Source organism: Vanellus vanellus (assembly GCF_965231255.1).
Source record: "Vanellus vanellus genome assembly, chromosome: 5".
NCBI classification, from domain to species: domain Eukaryota; kingdom Metazoa; phylum Chordata; class Aves; order Charadriiformes; family Charadriidae; genus Vanellus; species Vanellus vanellus.
The window spans coordinates 35,534,898-35,547,802 of NC_138910.1; the positions used below are offsets into that span (position 1 = coordinate 35,534,898).

The 12,905-nt window shown below is 38.2% G+C and overlaps 1 protein-coding gene and 1 long non-coding RNA gene across 3 annotated transcripts in view; one reads left to right on the top strand and one right to left on the bottom strand.

Moving 5' to 3' along the window:
* Positions 1 to 9,860, top strand: part of STAT4 (signal transducer and activator of transcription 4) — a gene marked incomplete at its 5' end in the record, with an annotated part of 39,752 nt that extends 29,892 nt beyond the window's left edge. Inside the window, 10 exons of one of the 2 annotated variants that reach the window (XM_082483195.1) lie at positions 949 to 1,032; positions 1,301 to 1,399; positions 2,628 to 2,763; positions 3,869 to 3,921; positions 4,729 to 4,823; positions 5,269 to 5,405; positions 5,809 to 6,000; positions 7,194 to 7,260; positions 7,836 to 7,944; positions 9,826 to 9,860. In XM_082483195.1, coding sequence (XP_082339321.1) covers positions 949 to 1,032; positions 1,301 to 1,399; positions 2,628 to 2,763; positions 3,869 to 3,921; positions 4,729 to 4,823; positions 5,269 to 5,405; positions 5,809 to 6,000; positions 7,194 to 7,260; positions 7,836 to 7,944; positions 9,826 to 9,852 — 999 coding nt within the window. In that variant the 3' untranslated portion in view covers positions 9,853 to 9,860. Of the gene's footprint in view, positions 1 to 948; positions 1,033 to 1,300; positions 1,400 to 2,627; positions 2,764 to 3,868; positions 3,922 to 4,728; positions 4,824 to 5,268; positions 5,406 to 5,808; positions 6,001 to 7,193; positions 7,261 to 7,835; positions 7,990 to 9,825 lie in introns of those variants that run through there. The other variant, XM_082483194.1, reaches the window with a different exon arrangement.
* The window catches only part of LOC309671882, a 69,004-nt gene that overhangs the window by 33,439 nt on the left and 22,660 nt on the right, over positions 1 to 12,905 (bottom strand). The gene's annotated exons all lie outside the window — the stretch shown is intronic.

Below are 12,905 nucleotides of genomic sequence, written 5' to 3' on the forward strand. Positions count from 1 at the left end.
AGGAGGTGCTCCATGGGACAGATAAGGCCACGAGGCAATTTCCCAAGGAATCATTTTATTTTACATTGACTGAAAGCAGAGTATTTCAGTAAATGGAAGCATTTTGATTTGGGAATTTTTATTTTGCTTCTTTTTTTAAAAAGCCTCATAAAATAAATATGTGACGGGGAGGGGAAAAACAACAACAACAAACCAGGAAAAGGACAAACAGATTTTTATACTTTGACTTCTGGGGATGGAAATGTATTTCAAAAGATCTGTTTCCCAAGGGGCAGAGATTTGGATCTTTACAGAGCTATGCTGCTTTGTAATCAAAACAAAATGCTTGTACTACAAACTTTAATCAACTATGACAATCAGATTTTCTTTTTTTTTTTTTCCCATCCAAGAAAAGCCTGTTTTTTTTAATACCAGATTCAGTTTGGATTAACGATTTAGGCCTCTACTCCTTCAACTAGTACCATCTAAGTATACTTACAACAAACCCGTGTTCCTGGATGAGGGTCTACTTGTCATTAAAGCTGTTGTTTCTAGTTTGTCTCTCCTTGAAGTTTAACATCTCTGTTTAAGTTGGAATTGCCAATCAGTAAAGAAATTTTAGGAAAAGTAAAGTTGGAGACAATCTTTATCAGACAAAAAAACTATCCTGTTAACTTTCTGCGTGCAAATCTGTGTTTAAAAGCAAAAATTAAAAGTTTAAAAGTACCACTTTAACAATGTCAAGGGGTTTTTTTAGATTCATCAGAAAAAAAAAACAACAGACTTCTGGACTAATTTCATGTCAAAGTTGAACAAATTATTCCCTTCACTTTCCTTCTTTTCTTGTTATACTTATATATTTGATATGTGTTTTCTTTCCAAGTTGTGTAATCTCAGCAGTTGGATCACTAAAACAGTGTTAAATGCCAACTGTGCATTCACAGTTTTATAACCTACTTACTCCCTCAGGGCCCTCACATGGTGACTGAGGAACTGCACTCCATCAGCTTTGAAACACAGGTCTGCCTGTATGGATTGACTATAAATTTGGAAGTGAGTATTCCAGCCAGATTTTCTGGGGCAAGAATAAAAAGCATTTTCCAGCAGTTTATAGAACCACCACCACGTTGGGCCAGACCACCGGTCCGTCTATCCTAGATGCTCTCTTCAGCAGTAACCATAAACAGACGCAAGATTTCCAGAACTTCTGGACAGAAGCGTACGCTTGGGGAAGGAAGAAGGGGCTGAAAAAACAGAGTATAACACAGCGCTAACACTTTCCTCGGGAGCATTTACGTACCACATTCATTCTTTCCACCAGACCAGCTCTTTGCCTGTGGTGATGATTTCCAACGTGAGCCAACTACCCAATGCGTGGGCTTCTATTATTTGGTACAATCTGTCAACCAACGATCCTCAGGTAGGTCTTCAGTACACAGGTACTGACTTTCTGCATTTTCACATTTCTATTATTTGGTTACCAAATGTATTAATTAGAAAAAGGCTGCGTTCCCCTCTTAAGCTAGCCTTATTTTCTTCACATATGCTGTTATCAACATCATACTTCAATGTTTTTCACTTTATCTTGTGTTCCCTGCCCAGATCTAAAACCATATGCATGCTCAGCGTTCCTTTTTGTAGGCTAAATTAGTAGTTCTTAAACTAAGGAAACACGATAGCCCTTCTCTGCAACTTTTCTAGTTTTAACTTGTCTTTTTTGGATGCAGTTGACCAAAACTGTACATGGTGCAAAATAATTCTTTTAGTACAATTCAAAACCGTCAAAGTAGGCGTATAGGTGAGGCCGTAACATACTTAAGTGCTGCTTTCCCTCATGCATTTTATAGGAGCTAGTGCTTTCTATGGAGAAGACTGTAACTGTCAAGTAGCACCTTCTAGTGGCTCTGTGAGCAAAAGCAGAATCATTCTTTCTCAGGTTCCAGCTGGCTCAGCACGTATTTTAGATTCAGTCACTGTTACTGTATTTGCAGGCTGTAGAATAGTGCTGTCAATAGCTTGTGGTCGGGGATCACGTAGATGTTCAGAGGAGAGAAAGGGTAAGATAGTTTACCATGGAGCGCGCCTAAGAATGGCAGCAGGCCAGCTGACCAGCAGCCTGGGCTTCGTTATCACTCTGTGACATTCCAGAGAGCCTTCTGCACAGTCTGCAGTGTGTTCATTACTAGTACAGTCCAGAAACCAGACGAAAAACTAAGAGGAGCCAAACGATTCAACAACATACGGCTATAAGAGTGTGTAAAGGTTTGGGATTTCCACGCACCACACATTATAGTGAGAGTATCTACATTCACTGGATACACCTCAAGCATATTTTCGCTGTCTTAACATACGATACTATGAGAAGCATAGCAAGGTATTTTATCATCCAAGATGCACACACAGACTCTTGCTCCTTCTAGGAGTCCTCCCCTCTTCCCTCCCCTTACAACTCTGCCCAGGTACCCAAGTGGCCTTGCCAGATGGCTGCAGGTGGGAGGGCCAGCACTCATTTACCCCAATGTATCCCCCATACACACCTCATTTTTAACACTTCTGGATTCTGCTGGAGTACTTGCAGCCTTCTTTTACAGCCAGTAGTGTATTTCATGGTTGCTAACTGTCTAAACAAAGCACTAATTCTGTTGCAGAATTTGTCTTTCTTCAACAATCCCCCCGCTGCCACTTTAAGTCAGCTCTTAGAAGTACTGAGCTGGCAATTTTCATCGTATGTCGGTCGGGGACTCAATTCTGAGCAGCTCAACATGCTGGCAGAGAAACTTATGGGTAAGACTGTAGAAATATACAGACTTTATTTGCTTTTGGGCTCTTGTATTTGATAGTCTCAGGTAATGACTTTAAGCATGACCTCCACTTCCAGAGCTGACCTCAAAAATGCCACAATGACATGTTTTTCTTTAAAAAAAAGCACACGTCAGCTTATTCTTACCACAAAGCGATTCAACTTCTGAACTTCCAGGCTGCTAAACTGAAGAAAGAGGGCATCAGAGTCACAATGAACCGTGATGTTTTTTTGTTTCCTTAGCAAGTAATTATCTCATGCATCTGCAATCAAAAGGAAGTCTTTTTGCTTGCTTTAGGGGTTTGGTTTGGGTTTTGTTTCGGGTTTTGTTTCAAGTATCTGTCCTTGTGGGTCGGTTTAGTTCTGGGACCCATCCTTCATGGTGACAGCGTAGCAAAGAGGCGCTGTAACTTCAACAAGATGAACACACGGATCGCACTGTCCCCGAGAAGTGAGAGGTCTTAGGGAAAGCCGGCAGAAGAAAAGAAAGCCTTATCTGTTTCTGGGGAAGAAACAGTTATAAAACATATTGCGAGCTGAAAGAAACTCCGAGCTGAGGGTGTAACGATACCTCTACTGTCGGGCAAGAACAAAAGCATTTGTCAAAGGCTGGGGGGAATTTTTACTTTTATTGCTTTCAAAGCTGGGAAGCGAAGACTGGTTCCCCTGGATAACAGTCACTTTTCTGATGGTTTATTGGAGATTTCTTGCTTAGTGGAGTTAAGAGGTGCCACTGTAAATAAGCAAGAATCATAAGAAAGAAAAAATAAATTGTCTTAAAATATGTATGCTCAAGATTGAGGGAAGGCCAAGAGAAGTAACACTCGGGTTAAAAACTGAAAGTGAGCATACAGTGCTGCAGAAAGTCCCAGACTACTTTAGGCAAATATTCTTGAAACTACCATTATCAGCTGCTTCAAAAGGATACAGAAAAACTGATCTACAGCCACTTAGCATGCTCCTCTTGATCCCTCTCCAAGTCTGGATGTACTGTACTCCCCCCCAACTATACAGATATCAAGCTATATCCATTTCAAAACTTCAGAAAAATAGGCTCACCATGTTTTGTTTTGCTTTGTTTTCTCTCAGGACAACAAGTCAGTTACAATGATTATCAACTATCCTGGGCAAAGTTCTGCAAGGTATGGTTCCAGAAGTAAAACTAGACCCTTGGTTCTCTTCACACCCACACGCGTGCCTAACTCTGTCTCTCTGATGCTACTGATAAGATTCCCACTTGACATATGTGGGATTTGTAGCCCAGCACAATCACATTCACTGTAAAAATTTAAATAGGACAATAATATTTCCAGAATTTCAAAGTTTCGGCTAAGAGATCTACTTAGTTACATTGCTACAGAGATCAGAAACTGTCATTATAGTGTGCCCTATATATTTCTCTAAACGATCAATAGGTTGTGGTATCAAAGCATACAATACATTTTTCATAAAGCATACAGTAAATTTTTTCATATGCTCAGTTGCGACCTAAATTATTTCAAGTTGGTCAACATATTCAGTAACTTTGATGAGGAACGGAAAAGTTATTGAGAAGGAAGGTTAAACCCATTTTATTCATATTAACTACATTATTTAAACACGTATAGAACCTTGGAAGGAAATTCAACTTTCTCATCATCATTTTTCTTAAAATGTAATTTCATAACCAAGAAGAAACAGTAAATGTGAAAATGTGAAAACTTGAAAAGTGAGGCGCTTCCTGTGCATACCTTAAAAATCAATTGGTGTTATGTCAGGCTGAAAGAGAAACATTACTCAAAACAACAGTTCAAATTTGTCATTCTCACTTGAACAAACTAGATTATTCTTAAGAAACTGACATAGCTGTGTCATATGGATATTGGGTAAAAACACAATTCTCTTCTTGTGTGTGTTGTTTTTGTTTGTGTTTTGTGTTGTGTTTTGGGTGGTTTTTTTTTAACCATTAGGAACATTTGCCTGGAAAGTCTTTTACCTTTTGGGTTTGGCTTGAAGCCATCCTGGACTTGATTAAAAAACACATTCTTCCTCTTTGGATTGATGGGTGAGCAATAAGGAAGTACCTGTACATTGATCTCTCTCTGCTTTGTCTTTTTTCTTTACTAATCTCAGTTTTAGCTATACAGAAGAAAATGTGCAAAGAGTTTAATACTTCTGTCTCTCTCTTCCCATTTATAATTTTTAGAAATTTTTGCCAAAAGAGAACACCATTAAATCTCTTAGAAATGCAGGTTTAGATGTGTTTATCAGTTCTGGCAGTCTACAGTCAAGTATTGTGATAAATTTCATCATGCTTCATAGTACTTTGAGCACAATGCCATACTCCACATGTAACTCACATGAAGCTTTTTTCATAATTTCAAGACCTTATAAAGCTTTTGTAACCAGGCTTTGAACACCTATATATAAAGTTTGGCCAGATGCATTGCACAGATTGAAGTCTGAATTTTTTTCCAAAAGCAAACCCATGATTTCCTGTTACACTTCAGGTACATAATGGGATTTGTAAGCAAAGAGAAGGAACGAATTTTGCTCAAAGACAAGACACCAGGAACATTTTTATTAAGATTTAGTGAAAGCAATCTGGGTGGAATTACCTTTACTTGGGTGGATCAATTAGAAAATGGTAAGTGTAATTTCAAAATAATAACATAAACCTCAAACTCTGCAATACACCTGTAACACACAGTTTCTTTGGTTTCAAAGTAAAATTCATGTGTATCATGTCTTAGTATGGTTTTGGGCAAGAAACAAGTATTGTATTTACCAAAACACAAATCAAAACTCTGAAAGTCTACCTCGCAGTTCTTTATATTAACTATAAGAGGTCATGAGGAGGTGTACCTGCTTACTGCAGGCTTTAAATTTGTTTCAACGTGTGCAGAAAGTATAACTTGAAAGATACTAACTCTGGTATGAACAGATAAAACCCACACCAGTGGAAACTACAAAAAGGCCACAAATATGTTCCAACTGCAGATGCTGATCTACGAGTTACCAGCAGCTACGGTGCCTTTGTATTTTTACAGGAGACGTAACGTTTCATTCGGTGGAACCCTATAACAAAGGTCGCTTATCTGCACTGCCTTTTGCCGATATACTGCGTGATTACAAAGTTATTATGGCAGACAACGTTCCTGAAAACCCCCTGAAGTATCTGTATCCAGACATTCCCAAAGATAAGGCCTTTGGCAAACACTACAGCTGTCAGCCAAACGAAGGTTGGGTTCCATTTCTCTATTTACCCTTTCTGCAAAGCAGCTGCAAAGTCAAGAGGCAATTTGAGGAATGGGGGAGGAGGATGAAGGGAACAGATTAAAATGCCTCCTTTAATCGGCATCTTCAAGAGAACTGTTTTAATGCGTGTCTATCACTTAGACAGCTTCATTTTGTAAATATACCCCTAGTCTTAGAGGTTACCTTATAGGCAATGACAACAATATCTAAAAGAAGCCAAGAAATAGAAAGGGTAAACAGAATTAAAAAAAAAAAAAGGGGGGGGGAAGGGGATTTTTTCCCTGACAGATGCGTTACAAAATTCAGTGCTCGAGTGTTCAGAGATGAAACTGAAAAGTCATCCTGCTTATTGGCTTCATAATTGTGTTACACTGTAGCATGCTGTCTCTTTAATTTCAAGGAAATTGTGTATTTTTCAAACAGCTTTATTCCAGCGGTATAACCCCTGGCAGCTGCACTGGAAAAATATGAAAAGGCTAGACAAGAATGGCTCCAAATATGTTCAGGCCCATGCTCGTTCTTGTCCAAGTTAGAAGTCAGGCCATTTTTAGATCAAACTCGCTCTCTTCTCAAAAAAAGCCCTCAAAGCCTTGATTTTGTTAAGAGATAATACACACTCTTCTGGGCTTTCAGTATAAAAGGTTACTATTCCATTTGAATTCAAATTCCTACACTACTGAAAAATATTTGGAGGCTACAAATGTTTTTCCTCTTCATTTTAATTCAGTGGACTTTTGCCTAATGCACCAATCCTCTAAAAATATCTATGTATGTGCTTAATTTCATGCAAAAGACATTGCTGAAGCTGTATCTGTAGAGATAGAGCTCTAGACAAGCATTTGCAGAACTGAAATCTAGAGGCTCAGAAGTACCAAACTTGTAGAGTTACAGTATATTTGTTTTTGAAGCTCTAACGAGATCTCTTTCATCAGTTGCTGCATTATATTCTGAGATAGCAATTCATATCAAGGGAGCACAGTCAATTAAGTGACTAAGATCTGAACTCAAAGACTAATCTCAGGAACTCCTCTCATTTTTATGGCTGCTTATTTAAACGTAAACAGGGACATTTCTTTTTTAACATATTATGGCCTGCAGCACTTAGAGCAGATAATCAATTTCAAATAAATAATAAAATTACTAGGCAATATTTAATTTCTCTAATATTGATTTTTAGTCTCAAAGCCCTCAGATGGAGGAGGCAAAGGTTATGTTCCTTCTGTATTTATCCCAGTCTCCAAAATGTAAGTATCCTTAACAGATGTATTAAACTTCAAATGTTATTTTTATTAAATCTACATACTGTTTCAAAGTTTTTCCCTGCCTCCCTTCCCCTGTTCAAATAGTTTGGGATAGCAACACATCACATGTTTTTATTTGGCCAAGGACTGCTAAAGACGAGAAAGGGAAGTAAAGAACTTTACTTCTACAGTGATTTTCCCATCCAAGTGGCAAAACATTTGTAAAAATTGAATGCAGACTTTACAGTACTCTGATCTACTTATCTTTCACTGTCTCCTTTTACTCTCCAGCAGCTGATATTACGGCGTCAGGTTTATCCCCTCTTCCCTTGGTCCCACCTCCTGCATTTTTAAACGTATACCAGGTTGTTGGCATGTTCTTCCCACCTCCTGCATTTTTAAATGTATACCGGGTTGTTGGCATGTTCTTCCAGGGCCACCAGCAAGCACGAGTACAGGCTTAACTAACTTAGTAAGCACTCACCATACTCCAGTGCTACGCATCAAGTTAGAGGAATTTAAGTTGCTTTTAAGATCATTTTTGTGTTTTTTGTTTTTGTTTTTGTTTTTTTTTTAAGCTTAAATGATTCTACAGATCCACATTCTCCATCAGATCTTCTTCCAATGTCTCCAAGCGTTTATGCTGTGCTGAGAGAACACCTGAGTCCCACAGTGATCGAAACTGCTGTATGTTGCAAACTTTTCCATTCATGTTAATACTAAGCAAATGGGACAAGTACAACACAGATGTTGGTTATAAAAAGGCTGCTTTGAAAAAATTAGAGCTCTTTCATCACTTGCTGTATTACATTCTGAAACGATGGTGCAGACATTTCCTATTCTAAATGGGACAGGATGCTGCAAGCATACTTGGAAGCACCACGTTATATGAAATTGTCTGGCACGCTGGCCAATGAACCATGAATGACATAATTCAAAGACCCCAGACCTGTTGCACAAACGAAGCCTTTACACTGACAAATACATCATGATTACACTAAGTCTGTAGATAGCACAAAGGCCTTAACTTGCTCAGGGAAGCTGCACAAGGAATGTAAAAATTTCTTATTCAGCAAACTTGCACAACTTTTCAGTGCTATACATTTCTACATGAGATACCAAAGTGAGAAATTAAAAGTCGACTAAAACCTTCAATGATTTATGATCTTAAAATGGTTATCTATATAAAAGCCTGTCAACTCCCCTTCAAATACCTCTCTGTAAACACTCCTCCTCATCCCAAACCAGAATAAAACTAAACTAGAATCCTGACTGTCAATGACTGGAAGCACAGTTAAATTATATTGTTCTTTAACATACACCAAGCTGAAGATCTGTACATAAGCAAAATATCTTTTTTGCTTCTTCACCCTTTTCTCTGATAGTGCTCATTACAAACTAGTTCTTCAGCTAAAATCAAAGGAATAGCCCAAATGGAAGTTTGGCATTAAAACCTACCACACCCAATCCGAGACATGTCCCCACTCATTTGTTGTTTGATTAATATGTATAAAAACATTTCTGACCTTTTCAACTGCGTTTGTGAACTACACATGCATTTGCATTTCCCAAAGTTTCAGCAGTGAAAAAAATAGTTGGCTTCACTTTTGTTTATCATTGGGCTCCAAATGTTTTTGGTTTCTTTTCGCATGCACAGTAATTCTCAAACCACCTCTATCCAGAGCTTCCAAACCAGCTGTGACCATTGTGATATTTGGGGGTCATAACCATACAAAAAGAATGTGTTTGGTGATGAACTGGGAGAGTGAACTACAATCATGTTATGGTTTTTAAGGGTACTAGAGAAGTGATTCAGTGCTGCTAGATATAGGTGGATTTCTGGAGGCTCTTGCTAGAAGTGTTTTCAAGTTCTGCTAGAAATTGGGGGTGAAAATAGTTTGGGAAGATTTTTAAGGAATTTCTTCCTTCCTTTTTTCCATTCTATTTACCTTGCTAAATGGAAATGAGGAAAATACAGAGCTTTTTTTTTCTTTATTGTCCCAAATTCACACAACAATCTACCCTAGTGAACAGCTGGCTAAGTTTAGAAAGCAGACAATCTGCATTATTAAAGCAACACGCTTTTTCTCCACGAGACACCAATAAAAAAGCATTGCACGAGATGCAGAGAACAAGAGTGAAATCTGCAGCAGGATAAAATACTCTACAACTAGGTAACTCAGTCTTGGCAAGACATACTTTCTGCAGTCTTGCTGAATTCCCTTCTATTTCCCCCCTCTCCAGATTCCTCTACCCATCAGGAAAACAAGACTCCAGTAAGAACCCTGCTATACATATCCATAGGCTGCAAGAACCACAAGAGTTCATATCAAAATATATTATCATTTTCATTGCAACTGTTTCACACACAATGTTTTCTAATGAGCATTCCTATATTTTGTAAAGAACTATTAACAGGATCCTCAGATTCTTACCAGTTTGTGTTACATTGTTAAAACGACACTGCAGTTACCTTGAGCCAGAGGTTTCAGCTGCAGTTATTTCGGAATGAACAGCAGTAACTGCCGTAAGACTAATCTTTTCCTTATTTTCCTCCTTTTCCTCTAGCTGAGTTCTCCTTACTCAACTGACTGAAGCTCGCGTACTGGACAAATTAGTAAGCGTGTGAACACTGGATGGGTTAAGGATGCCGTAAACGTTTTGTTCATCATCTTTGTAAATCAGCATTTCCTGGAAACCATTATGATGTTATTCTTGGGCCTCTTTCTGTTATCAATACCATGTAAATGAGGATTCTCCTCCCTAGGAATTACAAACAGCCTCCTGCAAGTCAGAATTGCTGCCCCCACTGATAAAAGGCAAAATCCTTTCTAGCTTGGAGGTTGTTTGACTTCAGTGGGGTCTAGCAGGGATGAATTTTACTTGCAGAATTAACGTCCATAGAATTTTTGTAAACAGGAGACCATAAGAACGAAATGCTTTGCTTCTGAAAACAGCATATAAAGATAACTAAAGACATTAATGTATTTGGGAAAATTAGGATTTATTATGTTAAACAGTTTCTGTTTAATCATCATCATCAATACCATTGGTTTAGCTTCTATTTCAAAGTGAAGATTTTCATCCCTCTGAGTTCAAATGTGCCACAGGTGTCCAGGGTTTGCTTGTTTTCCAAACATGAACTACCTTCAGCGTAGATTTTTATCTGCCACCACAGCAGAAGTTGTGGAAGGAAAGGCAGCAAAGGCTGGGAAGAAAAGGGAATTCCAGAAAGGAAATGGACACAAAATTTGTGGTGTCAAAAAGGCTGTCTCCATTTAGGCACCAGAAGAGCGGGTTAGTAAAACTTCCCCATCACACAAAATAGTTGCAGAAGTAAATGTATTTGTGCGTGAAACACTTGGATACTACAGTGAGTATTATCAGAAAGCCTACAAAGAAGAAATCCTGATCTGACAGCGTTTGGATACTATCTGGTAAATGCTGACTGGGAAGCACAGTTTTAAAAAAATAGTTACTGAAGAGCTGCAGCATTTGTTGACCACTGGGCAATTTGTGCTACATGACAGAATATTACATGCCTGTCAGAGACTCATTTAATAAGCAGAATAACTAGTTTTTGTATAAATCATAAATTGCCTTATAAAAATACTTTTTTTTTCTTTCAGGCACTGTTTAGTGCTGGGTTTGGGTTGCTTGGTTTTGTTGTTGGCTTTTTTTTTTCTCTATCCCTAAAATCCCTGTTAACAGGCAAATAAACAGGCAATTCCAAGGCCACTGTATTTCATGTATGCAGACTCATTCAAGATTTAATTCTTGTCTGCAGAATACGTGGTTAAAACATGCAAAGTTCTTGAAATATATACAAACACTTGAACATTTGCAACTTACAGTCTTCTTGCGTAGATACAAATGAGACATCTGAGATGAAAACACAACTTCCTTGAATTAGTAGGACCTGGATTTTACTTTCATTTCTCCTTTTTTACTCACGTCTCTCACCCATACTATTGACGTTAGTTGAAAGCAAGTGAATGGAAACAGAGTAATGAGATTTTTGTGATACATGGGAGTAGATTTTAAATGAATGAACACAACTCTGTTCATTAATCTGAGTGATTTAAAGCAAGCTGCAGATAAGAAGTCATTTTCTCTCGGAAAGCATCATGTATAAATAATTTTCCTAAACAACAAGAGCAATCGTGTATATAGTTTGGTAACATCTGTAATTTATACGACCGGCATGAATAAAAACAGATTTTGGCTTAAAGTTGGATACTTGGACTTCTGTGGAATTTTTTCAAGATACACAAAAAGAAGGCAAGACTGTATTTTATTGTATCTCAAGTCTGAACTGCAAGCAGTAATGCAGAATTCTAAAGCGGCAAACATCACATCAGCTACTGCATGCCTTTTCAATCTAACCTGTTCTCACAATCTTAATGCAAACAAGATGGGGGGTACCCTATACTTTTGACCATCTAAACCTCATGAAAAGTACCATAAAAAAGGTCCAGACGTGGCATGTGAAACAATCTTCTGTCTCCTTCCTGCCTGCTCTCCGTGCAATGCAACTCTTAAAGACTCTGAAGCCTTGGCTTCAACACAACATATTTTCTGTTACTGAATAGCATTGTGGATCAGGTTTTGGCATTACAGTTTCTACTATTGTTTTCAAACAGATTTTGCAAGGTTTAACATTTAATTGAAAGGCATATGACTTTAAATCAGTTTACTGTTTTAAAGGAACACTGGAGTCTTTTTCTGTAAGATAAAAATATGCAGCCCAAGCCTCCTTCCATGAAAAAAAGTGAGAATTTTGACCTTATGCCACTATGAGTAAGAACAGGGTTCTCTAGTAAAATTATAAGGGCAGGTGGAGAAGAGAAAACCACACTGAAAGGGATGCCTCAAATACTGCCAGCAGCAGCAAAACACCTGCTTTTAAGTACTTTACTAACTGTGTTTGTGCTTTCACTGTGTTTTGCAGCAGCAAAGTCAAAAATAACAGGAAAAAAAAATCACAATTGTTATGTGCTTTGTGTCTTGCACATTGCTGTAATGATTCTAACTAAAAAAGGCGGAAACTGTCAGTTATCTTCTACTATAGCTTTTATTTATAGCCACGTTTATATTCACTGCTCGGTAGCATTTCATGCTACAAAGTTTACCAAACAGACCTTCTATGCACTTGTTTCTTCCATGGACTAAGAATCGTCTCCTCCATCTAAGGAGAGGGGGGAATAAAAAGGATACTAAAGAGGATCCAAGTATCCTCGAGACCTGCACCAATGACTGGACTTCAATTCTTCCGGTCTTTGTTGACACTTCATACATGAGAGAAGAACAAACAAGACTATGCGTGTCCAAGTAGCAGTAACAGCATCCTAGCAAATAAGACTATGGAACGATGACACAAAGGAAAAGGAAACCTCTTTATCAAAAGATACTCAGTGGGAAGAAAATTCTCAACAGACAAAACGCCAGGAACAATTAAAATACTCAGCTGCCTGCAGTTTATAAGCATTCTTAAAGTTTCTGTAACTTTGATGGAAGAAGAACTGGGCAACAGTTCACTAACAACTGCAACTGTGTTTGTACAACCCCCTATGACACGTGCATGCTTTTCTCCCACACATGCAACGCTGACAGCTGAGAGCACAGCCATTTTCAGACTTCTATTCACC